The 20,358-nt window shown below is 40.3% G+C and overlaps 1 protein-coding gene across 1 annotated transcript in view; it reads right to left on the bottom strand.

Moving 5' to 3' along the window:
- The window catches only part of LOC118405510 (SEC14 domain and spectrin repeat-containing protein 1-B-like), a gene marked incomplete at its 3' end in the record, with an annotated part of 56,230 nt that overhangs the window by 18,529 nt on the left and 17,343 nt on the right, over positions 1 to 20,358 (bottom strand). The window contains 9 exon segments of the mRNA XM_035805013.1: positions 12,322 to 12,487; positions 13,224 to 13,411; positions 14,441 to 14,503; positions 15,053 to 15,181; positions 16,040 to 16,162; positions 16,812 to 16,893; positions 17,372 to 17,531; positions 18,519 to 18,690; positions 19,243 to 19,434. Coding sequence (XP_035660906.1) covers positions 12,322 to 12,487; positions 13,224 to 13,411; positions 14,441 to 14,503; positions 15,053 to 15,181; positions 16,040 to 16,162; positions 16,812 to 16,893; positions 17,372 to 17,531; positions 18,519 to 18,690; positions 19,243 to 19,434 — 1,275 coding nt within the window.

The following is a 20,358-nucleotide window of genomic DNA, read 5'->3' as shown; positions in this document are numbered from 1 at the left end:
TGGGGGGAGAGAGGTCTGGGTTTTTATTTTCTTCATTTCAAAACCTGACAGAGCACAGAGAATAAGAATTGAAGAGGAATCTTGGAAAAAACATAACAGAGTGCGCAGCTGTTTTATCATGGAAACTGACGGAGGAAAAGTTGCGCCTTTGAAATGTTGATTGACAACTAATATATCAATTAATCACTAGTTATCACAAATACTGTAGGAAGAACATGTATGTTGAAAGAGAAGGAGGCTTATAAGAGAAAAAAAAGTAGGTTGAAAGTTGTAGGTACTTCAGGAATGTAGTGCAGAATTTGTTTTGAGGAGACATCTGGCTTTCGATTATTGACTGAAAATCATGGAACCATTCAAGTCTACAAACACATGAATGAAAAGAAAAGAACTTAGTGTGCAGGAAAAGAACAAGCAATACAGGTTCTGAAGTTCATATTTGCCATAAACGTTTCAGAACCGGTAGGTTTTTGCAGTGTTATAAATTTTAAAACAATTCTGAATTTCTAAATTTGAATAAAACATGCCAAAACACCGATCTGGAAATTGAATGATGGCTGAAATTTGTACAGCCAAAGGACAAGAATTTTTAGGATTATTCGTCAACTTAAACCTGTCCAGAGGCCTGCTCCAGTTTAAAGACAGAAACATTGCCCTTGGCAGTGGAGTTATCAGAAAAGTCCTGATCTCCAACATCAGTGCTAATTGCAGCTGGGACTCCAGCCCACTTGGTGATCAGGAGATTCTTCCGTAATCAGTTTAAGATGGTGGCGTTCAAGAAAAATTCTAAGACCGCATCCACTTTTTCTGTATATGTGAATGCACCAAAGGCTTTGTATTCTCTTAGAAGACCTACCTGTTCATCTTGAATAGGCTTTTTTGTCAGTACTTGAATTAATTAACTTTTACAAAATTTTCTACACCAGTTATGTTTGCATCTTCCGTTTAAGTCTTTGATTCTCCAAACTCTGCTGAATTTTCAACACCTGAAGCATTATCAAATTGAAAATACACAAAGCGTGATTTTTTTTTCTTTTTCGTTTCCTAGTACAGTAGAAGCCGCTTAATTGCACGGCCTTTTAGCCAGCAAAATTGGTGCAATTATCCGGCTTGTGCAATAATGCGAAGTTATCTAGCAGGACCGCACCAGTTGGGGATTCTAGATTTCCGTGCAGTTAACAGAAGTGTGCGTTAATCCGATGTGCAATTAACTGGCTTCCACTGTACTATTAGCAATGCAATACAGCTTTGCTACCGGGTCACCCCTACTATTTGTCAAGAAGTATGTTTGGTTCTTTTATAACTACTTTACAAACAAATAAATCCATAAATTAACAGAATTGTTTCAAGCGTAAATTCACAACACTGCGAAAACCTCTTTTTCTCTTCTACCAAGAAATAAGGCCAGCGTGAAATTAATTTAGTTATGTAGTACATGTACTACTTGTCTAGTCTAGTCTGTGCAACCCAAACTGGAGAAAACCTTGCCAGTGAGTGAATTATGACAGGCCTTGTGTTTGCTATAACACAATGCTGTCCCTACAAGGTTAGAAGTTTCTGGAATGCCAACATTTGCGTGGTGAAGGACAGGAGAAAGTGGTGGCATGTGTGGTTCAGCGATCAGTAACCCTGCTTCTGTACCTTGCTGTTCATCCAATTGTTACCTGTCTATCAAATGAATCACTTTTGTTTTTGCCATGCCAAGAAGGATGTGTTTTAGGTAGTGTAACAAACATTTTTTTTATTTTATTCATTTAATAGCAACACAACTAAAGAAGCTATGGATGGATCATTTACTGCTATAAAATTTGGTGTATGGTTGGGGCTTCACCTATCAAAAAATTATTAGATTATGGGCCCACTAGTGGGTTTCCACTATCTGGCAAATTATTAGATTATGGGCCCACTAGTGGGTTTTCACTAGTGGGTTTACACATCTGGCAACCTTGGCTGAGGACAGACAAAGGTGGAAAACTTATGTTGATGGCATTGCTGCCCCTACGGCCGGTGAGGCTATGGGACCGGTGAGGTGAGGTGAGGTGAGGTGAGGTGAGTGGGTTTGCTTGGTACTGCAGCAGACTTTCCAGTTGTTGCATCTCGTTTTCATACATTTTCACCTGTTCAGCCTTTCAAGGTATTCGAGTTTCCTCCTGCCATTCTATGAACTTTTTTATAAGGCCATGTTGATTTGAGTATATGGATGACATCCTCTGGGAACTCCAAAATTGATGCGAACGAGCGAATAAAAAAAAAGTTTGCCCCCCCCCCCCAAAAAAGTTGCCTCCAGTATGAAATCAAAGTGGCCAGGAATGTTGAACATAGGACTAAACACACATAGTATGGTATACCAACAGTTAGGTGTAGGGACCAGTACATTATACGGGTGCAAGACAATTTGTTTTCTTCTTGGACCAATCCGAAAAAACAGACCTGGAAAAAAAATCAGAGGAACAGGTTTCGCCAATTACAAAATGGTCACACACTATGCTGGCAGGCATTTGGGGTCTTACCAGGGGCCAGGAAGACAACAAGAGGAAGTCAAGTAGAGTTTATAGTCAATTGTACCAAGTTTCTACAGTCAAAGGTACAAAGCCAGTTAACCCTTATTACTTGGAGATGGGATTTTTAAATGCTACTGGGAGTCCAATAGTCCACCAAATAGATTCCTTTGTAGCAAAACTCACCATTGTTTTGAGTATTGCCAGTTCTCAAGTTTTCTCTGGACCTGAACGGGACCTGAATTTCTGTACTGGTACCTCCCCCTACCAACAGAAGATTTTTTTCTTTCTGTCCTTTCACATCTTATTCTTTGAGTTTAGATTTATTTTGGCATTCTTTGGCATTAGACTATGATTAATTATCTGTTTTCTGATACTTTTTTTCAATCTGAGGACTATTTGTGCTCATTTTACAGCTGCTTTGTACAATTTATTGTGTGGTGGAAAACTTTTTTTTTTTTGGAAACGGCAAAAATTGGTGCGAGCGCGGATGTCATCCAGATAATCAAATCAACATGGCCTAAGGCCAATCTTTGATTCGATTACATGGATGACATCTACATGTACACAAACATCAATATTCCTCCAAATAAAGTCAATACTTTAGTCAAAGAAACTGTTTATTTGTTTGCTTTATTTGGATTAGTGTAACATATTGTTTCACTAGTCCATAACAATATACATCTGCAATAGAGTGAAATGTAAGAAACAAAAAAACCTAAACAATTTGTAAACAGTCTAAATCTATTGTTCAATATACCATTCCAGGGTTGTAGCCAGCCTGAAATCATTTTCAGTCCCCTTGATTTTGAATGGCGTGACGGTGCGCATTATTTCTAGGGGGTCTGGGTCCCAGAAACTTTTTTAATCAAGACCCTCTGAAACACTATTTCCTGCATTTTGAGGTGCAAATTTTGCTTGTAGACAAAACTGTTCAATGACATCTGTTTCGGTGAAGAAGAACACATGGGTTTCATTTTTTTTATATCTTTACATATCAATTTTTGTCTGTCCCAGGGGACGGAATGGGGAAAACCTTTTTCAGTCCCCAGCTACAAAATTCCTTCAAAGGACTGAAGGACAGATGCTGGCTACCATACTCTCCATGTTTCATCTTCCATTTAATCCTCCAAACCACTTATGAAGACACCTCAGTCTCCCTTTGCCTAACTTTTTGCACACCCCATCAGCTTTGGGTTCCCAGAGGATGTCATCCATATAATCAAATCAACATGGCCTAAGTGAAAACAGCTCCAGGCTTTGCGTCCTATAAAACCCAGGCAGCCAGAAGGTAGTGTCTTGAACTAAGATCTTAACCAGTGAAATCACAGTCTCGAGACTCAGTCAGGCGTGTGAGGACAGGGTTTACCTGGCACACCTTGATGACACCTGTTTGAGGTGGGTGGTATCAGGAAGGTACGCTCCAAGCAGAGGTTAGGCTCCGGCTGTGTTTTTTAACGTTTTTTTTAGTCGTTTTTATCGGGCTTCGTATTTTGTATTTTATCTTGCTGTGTCCGGCCTAGGTTTTGACAATACAAGATACAATACAAAGTAGAAAGCCTGAGAAAAATGACTAAAAAAACGTAAAAAAAACAGCCAGAGCCTAACCTCTGCTTGGAGAGTGTCAGGAAGGCACCAGGTCCTCCTGTGGGACCATTATCACTGTGATTGCTCTCTTTGGGCCCCTGCTGACTCTCAGGCCACACAAATTTATTTCTTTGGTTGTTGGACAAAGAGAAAATTAAAAGCAATTGCAGGATCGATGGTTTAGGGCAAGGTGAAAACAGAGGGTTGGGAGGAAAACGTATACTCACTCTCAAAAATCATATACAGGGTATCAATTTTCTCAGTGTCCTATTTAGTTTGGACATGTACATGTACAGTGTGGAAATTGTATTCTAATACCAAAACACCTCCTTGGTTCTCTGAAACACCAAGTGGAAATTCAGCAAGACGTCAAGATGGACTTACGGACACGATAAAAAATGTAGACAGAAAAGTGGGGATAAGTTTTACTGGCCAAATATGGAAACAGTGCTGTGTGTGACAGTAAGAGGTTTCATAGTCAAGCATGCCCGTAGCCAGGGGGGGTTCAGAAGAACCCCCCCACACGCTCAAAAGGTCCACTTTTTCAGGCTCGAAGGTCCACTTTTTCATGTCCAAGATTTTTTTTCAAAGGCATGACTGATTTGCATTTTTCCCTGATAGACATTTCAGTCAATCTTAGTGAGTCTATCAGCAAAATTTGCCCCAGAAAGTGCAGGAAATGGCTTTTCAGAGGGTCCAGATTTCAAACTTTCCCCGGACAAATTTTTCCGAGGGAGCATGCCCCCGGACCCCCCCAGGTAGTCTCGCGCCTGCGGCGCTCGATGGTCCCACAATTACTAAAAAGAACCCCCCCAACCAAAATCCTGGCTACGGGCATGTAAAGGCACAACAAAGTTCTGGATATTCTAAGCACCCACTCAACACTCATACACATGCACACGACATCGTAAGCCTGAAAATAAACAATCATACACATACACTGTCAGTCTAGCTGCTGTCACACATAAGTATAAGGAAGCTGACAATCTAAAATCCTTTAAGAAATACTGTCTAAAGAGTTAAAACATTAGCACAACTTTGTGACAGTGAGATTAGAATTCTGTTTAGCATGGAACCAGACACAATTTGATTATCATTCTCCACACACAGTGTGACTACTAGTAATAAATTAATGCAATATTCACATGCCACTGCCTCACCATGCAACAAGGAGGTAACAAACAGCAAACACAAGACTTACCTGAAAGTAAATGTCTTAGACAAAACACGGTGCTACGAACCAAGACGCTACAAACATGCCTTCTTGATAACTCCAAGGATCGACCCTTCTTACTTACTTCAAGACAATCTTGAAGCTTCTTTGTTTTCCTTAAGAAATGTTTTCTAGATCAGCAGTCGATCCTTACAAACAAGCGCAGCAAACAAGCGGGGTAATCGTCACTGCGCTATCACAACACGCACACCCGCAAACACTGCAGAACACACAGCAGATAGAGACTACACTGACAGAACCTCCCAGCAAACTGTGGGAACACCAAGGGACACTTTGGACTCACCCCTGGAGATTCACAACTCAAACCATGTGCACTCTGTAGGACCTGGGATAAATAGACTGGCAAAAAGTAGTCACAGGGGAAAATCTGTTACTGTTTTGGTTAGAATGTTTTATTACTTGGAGTGTTTGTCTTGTGCTGACCCAGTTTTCATTTTCCTTGTTGTTTGGTCAGCTAGAGTTTTTGAGTCAGCTAGAGTAGAGTAACTTCTAATCCTAGAATGGCTTGAAGAAGATGAAAAGTGTTCGTCTCTGGAGACGAACTACAGTTCCACTATTTATCAAAGACATCTGTCCCTTTACTATCCCTGCTGGTTTATGCTTTCCCTACTAAATGAACCCATTTCTAGACCTGTCAGGAACCCATGCAACAACAAGCAACGTCTAAATATGATGGCATTGAAGGAATCAACCAGATTTCTCAAATGATTCAGATTTCAGAACATGTACATTCTTTTCAGGTGAAAAAATATCCATGTTATTTGTTTTATTGGACAACTAAAACTCCTTTCTAATGTTGATACAATTTTAAACCATTATTGTTATCAATTCAAAGACTGGAAATTAATTTTAGGGAGGATCAGAAAAAAAGATTCCTTATGCTATCTTAACTTCTGGCTGACACAATGTCTAGTGTCTTTCTTTTAAGTTTAACTTTAAGAAAGTTCTCCAGGGTGAGAATGAAAGAAGAGAGACTGAGAGACAGAACAATAGAATGACCTCAAATGTTCAATGGTCCTTGTAGTCCGGTAGTAGTACGGGGGAAATTCATTTCATACTGGAGGAAGTTATCTTTATGATAAAAGCTATCAGGTTTAATTTTAATAACAACCACTCACTCACAGTACACTTTTTTTTTTTCACGTACTACGTAGAGAATAAAAGTTACAAAGGAAACTTGCTGTAAATGTAACTTCTGCAAAACTTTTTTGACAGGTGTCTTTTCCATTCTTATTCTTTAATTCATCATCATCATAGAACTGCAACCACTTCTACTACTTTGAGTATTAGCTGCCTTGATGCAAACCTTTTAATTAACTTGCGGAAGCCTTATTTACTCTCTCCAGCCCTCACTTTTGATGTGGGGTTTGGTAATGTCACATCTGGGTGATAATAAGTGCCCATCTGTTTGTACTAGGGTGCTTCCCTCCCCCTGACCAAGTATGGGCATGGCCCAGGGCACACTGCTATCTGGGGAATGGGACAAACCATTGTTGGTTTAGAGGGGAGGATGGGTGTTGAAGGGGATGGTGCAGGCTTGACAGTGGGGTAGATGGGAAAAAAAAAACTTTGATATCTATCAAAAACTAAGCCCTCAGACTCAGAATACATTTTACATAACTTTTGGGGTCATTTCAAATATGTACATGATTGCCAATCAATAAAGTTATCAATAAGTTTCAAACATTATTCTTTTGTTTGTTTGGTGAATGGTTGGTCCTGAGCTGTATTACGTGTGAGAAAACCTGGGAAAATGTTGAGAAAAATCATCTATCATATAAAGTAATGAAGACTCTAGGACTTGCATAGCAAGAAAATATGATGTTATAGTGAATCCCTCTATATGTTACCAAGAACTTCAGGTGTGTCCTAGTTTCTCACCTGTCGTACCTGTATACAGGTGTGCAGCCTCACCTGTGCAACAATATTTACCTGTGCATGCCGTAGCATGTGGACACTCTCGGTCCTTGCTCCCAAACATGTTTGGTCAGTCACGACATGCTCCCCCTGATCAACAATGCACTCACCCAGAACTAATACAAACATATTGGAGTTGGGACTGAACCATTCTTTGACAAAGGGGTGACAGAAATATGTTGTTTGGTCAGTCACCACCCACTCCCCCTGATCAGGAATGCACTTACCCAGAACTAATACAAACATATTGGACCTGGGACTGACCCATTTTTATACAGGGGGCAGGAAAGACAGCCATGCACTTTTCTCCATGGATCAATACTTTGTGACCCATGTTTAAATCTTGTGTATATTTTTTCATACAAGAGGTATGAACTTGAAAGTTCACTTTCTTCAATTTCAAAAGAAAAGAAAAAAACAATCTGAAACAATTACTTTAACTTAGAGTTGCCGGAACTTAAGAAACTATAATACATTAAGAAATGTTAACCACTTGATCTAGGTGTTTTGGCTTTTTAAGCACTGGTGGACTTCAGAAGAAGTCCTGAGGATTAGTGAGGCTCTATTCTTGGCTGTGGGAATTTTGTCTAATAACAAACAGATTTCTCCCTGATTCTTCTGCTGAATCAGGCTACTAAATAAAGTTTACTCTCCTTCTGGGCAACCAGCCAGGATGTCTTTGAGACATTTCAAAAAGATTTTCTCCATTCTCTGACAGGTCTAAGAAAGACCTCTCCTCCATATTACTGTAAATGTAGACACTTCCTCAGTGGTTAAATGTTTGCGGTTTTTGCCATGGCCGTTTCACCGCGAAATTTAAACCATCGCAGACATTTTTCCATGGCAGTAAGAGACTACAGTGCATGGTGCTACCGCAAATTTAAAACCACCGCGAAAAGTCCTTTTTTCCCGCTACCGCAAGATTAAATCCCTGCGAACTTTAATGCATTCAGAGAATTATGTGTGTTGGGTTGTTTTATGTGCAGAGGTTTGACACTTAACTACTGTCTTACATCTTATGCATGATTCTCCCTCATACATGTGAGTCACCATCCGAAATGCCAATGCATACATGTACCTCCCTACCATATATTATCAGGGCTCGAAATACTGGGTGCATGTGCACCCAGGTGCACCCAAAATTGGAACTGTGCACCCAATTTTTGTCAGTGGGTGCACAGGGTGCACCAAAATATTTTCATAGGTTTATGTATGGAAAGATATCAAGTATGTTAGTATACATGATATTCTTGACATCTAAGTGTTGGAAAGATAATAAAAATGTCTGTCATGTTACTTGTATAAGAATTTGATAGCTTGTAACTAAGTTTTGTTATTAGGTTTTCTTGACATTCTACTTAAATTTAAGTGGTGCACCCAAAAAGCTTTTGGTGCACCCAATTTTTTAAACTGGGTGCACCAGTGCACCTAATCCCAAAAATGAATTTTGAGCCCTGATTATAGAAGAGGATTTTTTTCAGGTGGAGGGGAAAGTTGAAAAGGCACAAGGAATTCTACCATATGTTGGAACGGAAAGAGGAATTCTACCATAAGAGGCATTCTAACATTTGTTGGGAAGGGAGAAGGAATTCTACCATAAGAACAGAGAAGGCAAATGTTTCAATGCAGGCCTTTTGTAATTTTGATTTTCCCACTTGTTACAGACAAGACAAACACACAGAAAATAAACAAACGGAAACAAGTTTCAAATCAGACAAAAGAAAACTTTATTTCCACAAAAGATGAAGCACAACAAATTTCATATCTCACAGTTGGATTTTTTTCTTTATAAATGCAACAAAGCAACAAAAAAGCAACAAAATCAAACAAAACAAATCTGCCCAACTGAACCCCAAGTACCCTAAAATCCAGAAAAACGGCCGACATCAAAATCAAAAGATTTTTGTCTCGTCTTGTCCCATTTTGAAGTGGGTACGTTTTGAGTTTGAAATGACAAAATTTTGCAGAATAATAGCCTGTTTAAAACATTAGCGGGGGTGTATATATCTAAGTAAGGAATGGTCAGTTTAGCTGGGAATTTCAGGGTTTTGGGAAACAGTGGGATACAGAGATCAGAGTCAAGGCAACACAACCAATATAAAAGGCCACACCAAATCATTTCTATGGTTCTCGGATAAAACAATTCAAAGGTAAAAAACATCCAAGATGCCAAAATGAAACCAAAGGGAAGAAAACTTTGACCAACCTCAATATATTCTCCCAGCAACGAATATTTTGGATTCTTTTTTTCTTCATTTTTTGTCTAATTCAGTATTATCTTTCACAAACCCTGAACCAAGACATTCATTTGGTATGGCCTAAGCATCTAACACTACTGTAGCCTTCATTGAACATCAGCGTATGGCTTGTACACCATATACATTTTGGTATGTACACAACAAATGTTCTCTACTATGCAACAAAATCACTCGAGTTTGGCAAATCATGTCACGTTATCGTTGTCATGATTGTCACACGTTATCTTCTGCATACACAATAAACTGTTAAGCAGCAAGCAGATATAAGTTACAAGATTAAGTTCTTAGGAAGCATTTTCCAGAAGGACCTTTTGTACATGTACTACACGCAATAAGATATTATCGAAAAGCAACAAAATATGCAATAACTTAACAAGACAATGTCCCTCAAAAAAGCCCTGAAAGTATTTCATGGGGAACTTCTACTATACATGGCACAGAGAATCCAGCAGCATTTTGAAAACTCAGTATTGGCAAAAGGTTGTATTATAGCAGCCTACAGTACAAATCTCAGCTTAAAGCACACTTAAATTTCCTTATACTTCTCTTTCACTCATTTATGAGAACCGTAAGTCATGAATTTGGCACAAAAACATGGCCTGAATCACTGAATGTGTAAATAATAAGTTGATTACATAGCAACAGGAAGATTTTCAATACTTATAGTCACATGATCACCTTTGCAGGACTTGATTTTCTGCAATTGTCGGAATTAAATTTGTTGTACCGGTAACTGTGAAACTCTTCCCTCCTCTAACTACGCTGACATATGATATCAACTTTATTTTTAGTCCTACTCAACAAAATCTGAAGTAACCACAACGAAACATTATGAACCATCATAAAACAATAACAGGGTAGGGAAAATGTCAATTTTTAAAAGCATGTTTTGTTTCTGGCAAGATAAAAATTTTCCTGTTTCCAACACAGAACTCACACAAAAATAAGCCCAAAACATTTCAGAGTACATATAATTTGGCAAGTGAAGACATTAGATGACTGGGTTCTGAAAATACTATATTTGGCAAATTCTTCAGACCTGTCAAAAAATGTGGATATTAAAAGAATTTACTGTCATGGGCAAAATACACATGTTCAAAGACAGAAGCTACAGAAATGCAGTCTGCCCAAACAAACACATTTTAGAGTAGTACATAAAATTTGGCAAGTAAAGAACTCATACGGCTGAGTTGGGGCGTATGTACCAGTCTTGAGACTAAATTTGGCAACTTCTTCCCAAACTGTTTACCCACAAGAACTTAATGAAGGCAAGATTCTTCAAGACTCCTGGCTGGAAACCAAGACAAACACTTGCGGCTGTCTTCAAATTTCTGAGACATGAAGTTACAACTATGTGTGTTTCAGCTGCCAAGATCTTGCAGCTAATTGGAGATTTGGATGGGAAAAACCTTGAGATGCCCAGGCCTTGTGCCCAGATGAATTTTACCTAACATGATATCATTTCATCTATCGTCTACTTGTATGCAAATATGTATGTAATGTTGAGAAAAACCATGTTGCTAACCCCAGCTCTAACAAGCCTGAAGGCTACGCCTTACAGGTATTTGTCTATTGCTTATTGTTTTATTACCTCCTGTCAGCCTACCATCAGGCAAACAAGAAGTTATTGTCAGCTTAGTTTAACTAACAATGACTAGGAGTTACTGACTTACTAAAAGCGATAAATACTTAACAGAGGTAGCCGGATAAAACTATCTAAATGCTTGGAAGATGGGCATATTAACATCTACCTGATGCCTAGTCCTAAATTCTAACTTAACGTTTGTTAAAATAAGTTAGACAGGTTGTCATCATCATCTCCAATTGATAATTATCACCATCTTGCCCAAAGTTGATAACCAATATCATCACACTGCAGTAATCAGTAAACAATGATAACAAATTATCAACATAAGCAGGAACAAGAATTGTGGGGATACCATGCTAGATACTGATAATTATCGTGACTCTGATCCAGTTATCGTATCATAGGTGCCATCTAATAGCGATAACCAGTTATCAACTGTTGATAATTATCAAATTCTGCACTGATAATTATCATAACTCTGACTGATAATCATCGACTGTCATTGTCGATAATTATCATGACTCTGGTCCAGTTATCATTTTATAGTGATAATAGCCAACTAATACTGATAACCAGTTATCATCTGTTACAGCTATCACAACTCCTGATGATTATCAGTTTATCAGTGCCTGGACTGATAATTATCATAACACGGACTGATAATTATTATGATTCTGACCCAGTTATCGTATTATAGTCGCCAGCTGATAGTGATAATAAGCTATCAAACATTACAGTTATCATAACTCCTGATAATTATCATATCTCCAACTGATAATTCTCACCGCCTGGTGTCCTGGAAGCTCACCTGTTTCATCTCCCTGTTTTAACAACTGTTAAGTTATAACAACTGATAAATATTGGTGTGAGCACTGATACTTATCATATCTCCAACTGATAATTATCACGAGCCTGAGCGATAACTCTCATCGCCTGGTGTCCTGGAAGCTCACCTGCTTCATCTCCCTATGTTAACAACTGTTAAGTTATCACAACTGATAAACATTGGTGTGTGCACTGATAATCATCATAACTCGGACTGATAATTATCACGAGTCTGAGCGATAATTCTCACCGCCTGGTGTCCTGGAAGCTCACCTGCTTTATCTCCCTGTGTTAACAACTGTTAAATATCACAACTGATAAATATTGGTGTATGCACTGATAATTATCATAACTCGGACTGATAATTATCACGAGCCTGAGCGATAACTCTCACCGCCTGGTGTCCTGGAAGCTCACCTGCTTCATCTCCCTGTGCAGCTGCCGGATCTTGAGCGGAGCCTCAAGTCTCTTCCGGTTCTCCTTCCAGACGTCTTCAGCCTCCTTCTTACGCACGTCAAGCTGCTTCTGCTTCTTCTGCACAAGGTCGATGGCCTCTCGGGTGTCCTCCGCAATCTTGTGCTGACTGGTAAACAATAAACAACAACAGTAAACAACTATGCACACTGTCAACTCCTTTTGCACAAGGTCGATGGCCTCTCGTGTGTCTTCTGCAATCTTGTGCTGACTGGTAAACAATAAACAACAACAGTAAATAACTATGCACGCTATCGACTCCTTTTGCACAAGGTCGATGGCCTCTCGGGTGTCTTCTGCAATCTTGTGTTGACTGGTAAACAACAAACAACAACAGAAAACAACTATGCACACTTAGAGTGATTTGCATGAAAGAACCTTCCATGCTTCTTTAGAAAGTACAATAAACGATGAGCTGACCTGGTCTGGTCTCAGACCATGATACAGCAGCTCCACCTATTGTCCAATATTGGTACTGCAAGCACAATACTGCTTGTTGTGTTGATGCTCTCTTCTTCTTTCTCAGTACTCTCTAAGTCTAACAAAATCTGCTGGGTTTGCACTGCTTTCATTCCATTCTTAGCAATTTTCCTGTGCATTCAAACCACTTCTCCACAAAATGGATGTAACTTGCAGAACAACAAAAGATGAGGACCAAGTTTGTGCCTTGGTGCACTCAGTTTTATGAAGAGAATACAGTCATATTCAGGTTTTACTCCCTGCCCTCTCGTTTTAATATGTCCGCTTGCTATATTTCTACTTTAAAAAAAATCTGTGAACCAACAATTTAAATTAGTGTGGCCTCAGAGAGCAAAAATTTGCAGAACAACAAGCGGTGAGCCGACCTGGTCTTGTCCATAATGGGCATGGCGAGGCGCACCATCAGGGAGTTCCCCATCCTCATCGTTTCCTCATACTCATCCTCCGTCTCTTCTCTTCTTCTCACTATCATGCTGGCCGCGCTTTCCTGGAGCGAGTCGGCTGCAGCGCCCAGCTGCATGCTGTGGATCAGGTTACGCATGTCTAACAGGAGCTGGACGGGGCAAAAACAGCACAGGGATCAGGTTACGCATGTCCAACAGGAGCTGGACAGGACAAAAACAGCACTGGGATCAGGTTACGCATGTCCAACAGGAGCTGGACAGGACAAAAACAGCACTGGGATCAGGTTACGCATGTCCAACAGGAGCTGGACAGGACAAAAACAGCACTGGGATCAGGTTACACATGTCCAACAGGAGCTGGACAGGACAAAAACAGCACTGGGATCAGGTTACGCATGTCCAACAGGAGCTGGACAGGACAAAAACAGCACTGGGATCAGGTTACGCATGTCCAACAGGAGCTGGACAGGACAAAAACAGCACTGGGATCAGGTTACGCATGTCCAACAGGAGCTGGACAGGACAAAAACAGCACTGGGATCAGGTTACGCATGTCCAACAGGAGCTGGACAGGACAAAAGCAGCACAAGGATCAGGTTACGCATGTCCAACAGGAGCTGGACAGGACAAAAACAGCACTGGGATCAGGTTACACATGTCCAACAGGAGCTGGACGGGACAAAGCACAGGTAACATGCATATGGCAGCTATGGATCAAGTTACAATTGTCCAACATGGCATTTCATCATGTTACCTGGTTATATAACCAACTTGCACAGGCAACTGCATGTACAGTGCGACTCCAGTCACAAGCCATACCAAAACAGCACATTTCAAGTTTTTTCAAAGTTTCACGAAATCCTCTTCCTTGACGGACGTAAAACGGGGGTCCCGTGCTCGAGGAGGTGCCTCGACCACGTTAAACAGCCTCATTACCCTCACTTTGGGTACCTACTGGCTGCAAAATACACCCGATATTATTATTATTATTATTATTATTAACCTCAACCTGTCCTCGGCTACCATTTTTGTCAGTCCCTTGAGTCTGCTGAATCCAGGTTTGACTGTATCAATACTACATGCATTGACAAATAAATATACTCTACAAATGTAAATGTCTCTCTCAAGAATTAACATTTTAGTTAAATCGGGAGGATGAAACATTTTGAAGAGCTTACTGTGTCGGCTTTCTTGTGAAAGTCATGCGTGATGAACAGTCTAGAGGCTCTCTCATCCAAACACTGCAAGAAACAGTGAAAAAAAATAAACATATTACTATACAAGATCTTCTAAAAAAAATACTGCTTTTGAAACATAAAAGCTGGTACAGAATGTTAAAAATATCAATACAAGTATGACAACACAACAATAACATGTCATCAAGGCTGCTGTCTTCCCAGACGATGGTACAGCAACTCCCCCTATTGTCCAGTGTTGGTACTGCAAGCACAATACTGCTTGTTTGTTCTCTTCTTTCTAAATACTCTCTTATAAAATCTGTAGGGGTATCACTGCTTTAATTCCATTCATAGCAACTTTCCTCCAATATGTTTTGTATTCAAACCACAAAATGTGTCTAACTATTACAAAAATAGCAGTACCAGGCAAAAGTTGTTTTGTCCCAAAACAAGGCATCTTTCCATCAGTGTATAATTAAGTCTTTATACATGTACGTCATAATGTCTTGTAGTCTGTTTGAAATGTATCTAGAGATACTCATTATATAATATCACACTATATGGAAATATATGATACTATCTACAGATACATACTGACAAATGTTTGCATACCTTGGAGAACTTGTTCCAAGCCTTCTCCAGCCTGACTGCCATGAAGTGGTTGGGTTGGCAGTTGTAGTGGCAGGAGCGCCTCAACACCAGGGCAGCCTGGAGAAGCTGCTTCCCATAGTCATACGTGCTCTGGAGTTACAGACACAAGACAGGTAGTCAGTAAATGTGACACATTACAGTCATACGTGCTCTGGAGTTACAGACACAAGAAAGGTAGTCAGTAAATGTGACACATTACAGTCATATGTGCTCTGGGGTTACAAACAGACATGAGAGGGTACTCAATAAATGTGGCTAAAACAGTTTACAGTCATAACTGTATGTGCTCTGGGGTTACAAACAGACACAAGAAAGGTACTGTGACTTCAGCACTTTATAGTCGTATGTGCAAGAGTGTTACAAAGAAACAAAATGAGAGGGTGTGACAACAGTTTTACATTCATAAGTGCTCTGAGACTACAAACACAAGAAAAGTACTTGCTAACTTTTACTACAGCAGTGTACAGCCATAAGTGCTATGGAGCTACACACAAACACAAGAAAAGTACTTGATAACTGTGACAACAGAGGTTTACAGTCATAGTTGCTCTGGGGTTACAAACAGACAGAAGAAAGGTACTTGATAACTGTGACAACAGCAGTTTCATACAGTCATACGTGCTCTGCGGTTACAAAGAAACTTCTTACATTCTGCATTATTAATGAGACCAGTCAACTAAACATCTCTTTCCAGCTCTTGAAGAGTATTTTTCACACATTACTTAGGGTCTTAAATACTTTGCCTTCTGTTTTCTGCAACATCAGGAGTTTCTTAATGCTAAGTCTGAACAATTTCAGCTTTGGAAGTTGTAGTTGCAAGTTTTCTTAAATTTACTTAAATCTGTAAGTTGTAGGTATGTATTATGAGTGTTGCTATCACTCCCACACACTATCCAGTTTATCATATATATCTATGTCTATATGATGGATATAGTTTTGACTTTTTACCTTAGCAGTAGACTGGAACTTGTCATGTTCCTCCTTCAGTCTCCCGGCTTCCCCTGCCGTCTTCCCCACGTCAGTGTGAGTCTTCACCATCACCCCACACAGCTCCTCTAGCCACTGGATAGCCTGGGTAGGGATAAACATCATCAACATCATCATCATCATCAACATCATCATCATCATCATCACCATCACCCCACACAGCTCCTCTAGCCACTGGATAGCCTGGGTAGGGATAAACATCATCATCATCATCAACATCATCATCATCACCATCATCATCATCTCCATCACCCCACACAGCTCCTCTAGCCACTGGATTGCCTGGGTAAGGATTGACAAGAAATCTCTATCACTTCTGTCAAAAATGATCTACTGATATGGCTCTCTTGGTTTACTTATGACATGATTGTTTGTTTTATGAAAAGTAAGAAATAGGGCCTTTTATTCCCGATTCTAAATTCCTGTCTTCATTTGCAATGTAACAGGCAATTTGATCCTCTTTTCATCAATACCCCCTCTTATACAACTCTCCAGCTTCATTTCTACCTTGTCTCCCCAACGACCTGGAGGTCAAGGGACTAGGTAAGGTGTAGGTGTAGCCAGCAATATCATCCACCCCCAATTCTGTAACATACACAAAGGTTCAGAACTTCAGATGTAAAGCGATCCTCTCTCGTCAACGCCCCCCAACAGGTGTAGCATGCAGTTTTATCCCCGCCCCCATTTTGTACATCTACGAAGGATCAGGTGTAGCAGGCAAAGCAGTCCCCACCTGATTTGCGTCCCTCTCGCAGGTGCGTAGCTGCAGAATCTGCTGAAGCCGCAATTTCCGCACGTCACCCAGCTCATCACACCTGAAGGTCACACAAGGGCAAAGATCAATACCAGGCAACCTGACACCCAGCAGCCATGCTAGAGCATACCATATATGGTCAAACCAGTTCTACCATCTCTGCAGAAAGACCACCCATCTACTTTGACCATTTTCTTGAAGTCATTTGTGCAGTCAAGAAAAGATAGAATCATGCATGTCTTCAAGTACCAAAGAATACTCCAAAATAGGTAACACATTCAATCATACTTGAAGCTATAGTGCTTTACGGCAAAACGTTTTAAAGCATATAAAGAAACTAAATTGTGGGAGGAAGATGGCTGACATCTTACCTGAGTGTTCTCCTCTCTAGATCCTTTAACTTTGTTCTTAAGATGTCTGGACATCTTGCCCGAGTTTTTTTCCTATCTAAGATCCTTTAACTTAGTTCTTAAGACATCTGAATGTCTTGAGTTTTCTTCTGTCTAGATTCTTTTAACTTATATGTCTGAAAGTCTTACCTGAGTTTCCTCCTCTCCAGGTCCTCTAGTTTGTTCTTGGTGTGTTGGAAGTCTCGAGTGTGGTCCGGAGTGATGTCTTTCCCGAAGGCGTCTTTAACCAGGCCACTAAGGAGGTCCATAAGGACCTGTCCTTCCTTCATCGCTTCCTTAAACTCTCTCTCTGAAAAAGGCAAAAATATGCAAAGTTTAACGAGAAATTTTCAAACTTCACCCGTATTCTACACAGTGCAACTTTCTAACACGAGAAATGTAGTTTGTAGTGGGACCGTGTGGAGCAGTGATAGCATGTTCGGATCTGCATCGAGAGGTTGCGGGTTCGAATCCGTCTGTCGTGCCACCGATCTTGTGCCCTTGGGAAAGGCACTTTACACGACTTTCCACGCCCCGGAGAGGAGATAGGCGCCGCCAGGGGACTAAAATGCCTATTGATACAGCATAACATGTTGTGCTGCCCCTACGGCTAATTAATCGTTGATTAAAAGGCTATGGGACGAATGAATGAATGAATGGTTGTCACAGAGATTCAAATCCCCAAATGCTGTTTTCAAGACATATTGTTCATTTATTCAAAAGATGAACTATAATACTATGATAAAGAAACCCACCAAACTTCTCCAAAGGCATGGTAAGGTACACCTCAGTATGTGATTGTCAAACTTATCATTGTCAAACTCGGAGGGTGAGTGAATTGATAACAAGATCAGTTCACTCTCCCACAAGAGACAGACTGGCGTTAAAATGTATAGCAATCAAGTACAACAAGTACAGTTTTAACTCTTCTCGTTTTGATGATGGTAGAAAGAGCAGAAAGAGACATTGCCATAAACACACCGCCTGTAATCCTATCTTCTGTGCAATATCGTTCACTTGCCTATATATATACATGTCGTTTTTATGTTGTTGTGTTGAATGTACGTCGTGAAGAGATTTTAACTGACACAAGAAATGGTTTTAAAAATGTATTCCACCTATCTGTTGATTTTAATTGCCAGTGAATATGCAGTATTAACTTGTTGGAACTTATTTGTAAAATCGGCACAATTCAGTCTGAATTTTTGACTGCCAAGTTCGATTAAATAAAGTTTGATTTGATTTCATTTGTAACAAGTAAAGGGAAGAGTACATCACATGTATTCTCAGTACTTACCCACGTTCTCTCCAAACTCCTGTATCCTGGCGATGGCTCGCTCTGCTGCCTGGACGTCTTCAGGTATCGTATCACTTAACACCTGTTCTAGCAAACTGTCCAAGGCACGAGACAGCTGCAAGGATGGAAAATGAGAACTTAAACTTACTGAAGACAAGAAGAAGTGGACAACCTCAAGCCAACCGCACACACTCACGCCAAATTTTCAGAAAAGACGCTGTAGCCGAATACTTCCCGTTCAGAACTACCATCAGACTAGTTTCGCCTTGTGTGTGGCTTTTTCAATGGCCAGAGCTTGAATGAGCACATTACAATGTGATCTGGCTTTTATAGGCCAGGTGCAGGATTCCCTAGGTGGTTTAACCAGTCACAGTTCAGCAAATATCAAGCTATTACAATCTGTGCTGCTAAGTTTTAAGTGCACTGGAAAAGAGCTACAGAAATTTCCCTAGAGCAATGAACCTGTAAACACTGTACATAGCGCCTGTTCTCTCTGTCACGACCAGTGGAAGACTAGCTCTTCATAGAGCTAAAACTGGAACAAGATCACTTTTACTTTTAAGGTTTATAACAGTTACTTATATATAAGCCTGGAAAAATTCACCCCCTGTGCTACTCGGAGGAACTTGACATACTTTGTGCCTATGGTGGTGCCCATCTTCATTCCAAAGCACTTGGGCAACCCATGTATCAGTAAAAGAAGTATGGAAGTACATATAATTACCCCCTGTGCCACTCTGAGGAACTTGACAGAGGACACGAGCAGGTTGCGCCTGCGCTCCATGCGTGAGGCGAAGTTGCGGCACACGGTGTCCATGTAGTCCCGCTGGGCCTTGATGTCATCAGTCACTCCGTATCCCTCCTGGAGCAGAAGCTCGGCCTTGTGGGTCAGCTCAGAGTACTTCGCAAAAACATCCTGGGAGAAAATAGTTCAATTTTGTAACTTCAGAACCACCATTTTAAAGCTTTTTTCCTGTTTTAGTTACAAGTACTATGCAAATGACTATGCAAATATATCCTGGGAGAAAATACTGTAATTCACTTTATGTTCACGGTAGCAAAATTTCGCGGTGTGAGAAAAAATTAAGTGTTAACGGCACTCTATGTTCGCGGTGGCGGCGGTTCACCAAAAGAAAGTCGGCCTGTTTCGGCCGTGATTTGATGACAGCGCACGGAACGCAACAGGGCCAATGACCCCTGATATGTCGCAATCACATTTGCCGCATAGGCTGACGGGATACCCACGCCAAACACAAGCGACGCGGGCGCCATTTTGAAATATTTTCGGCGTGAAAGACGGCGCTAAGTTTTAAACTTTCAGCGTAATTTGTGGACACAAATTGTACACAAATTGTACACAAGGAGGTGAAGAGTTTATCTCTCCGATATTTACAGTAGTTCCAACTCAGAATTATGAAACGAACGTCTTTTTTTCGGCATGTAAGCGGAGTTTTGTTTGCCACGTTTCTAGTCGTAAAAATTTCCCCGCTATTATTGTTGTGAATCTTAGTTGCTGTAATTCCATAGCCATTACTTGTATTTGTAAAGACCGGTACTACTCAGTTTTATTTTTTGTTCTGTTTTTAACTTGTAGAAATCTAGTTAAACTATGATAATGTACTAAGTAGATTGTTATCGCAGCCATGTCACGGCGTGTACGTAAGTTTTGTTAGTAAACAAAGCCGATATGTTTCTTTTTCCTCCGGTCGCCGGTGGCACATTTCTATACAATAATGACTCCCTGTATCGTATATGTGTTGAATCAACTTTTATTTTTACAACATACTGGTATTTCAGTAAATTCGCTGGTTTATTTGTACTCATCACCTGAAATTCCGCG

Source organism: Branchiostoma floridae, chromosome 18, assembly GCF_000003815.2.
Source record: "Branchiostoma floridae strain S238N-H82 chromosome 18, Bfl_VNyyK, whole genome shotgun sequence".
NCBI lineage: Eukaryota > Metazoa > Chordata > Leptocardii > Amphioxiformes > Branchiostomatidae > Branchiostoma > Branchiostoma floridae.
Note: the sequence above shows the minus strand (reverse complement) of the source record. Positions and strands in the feature narration are given on the sequence as shown.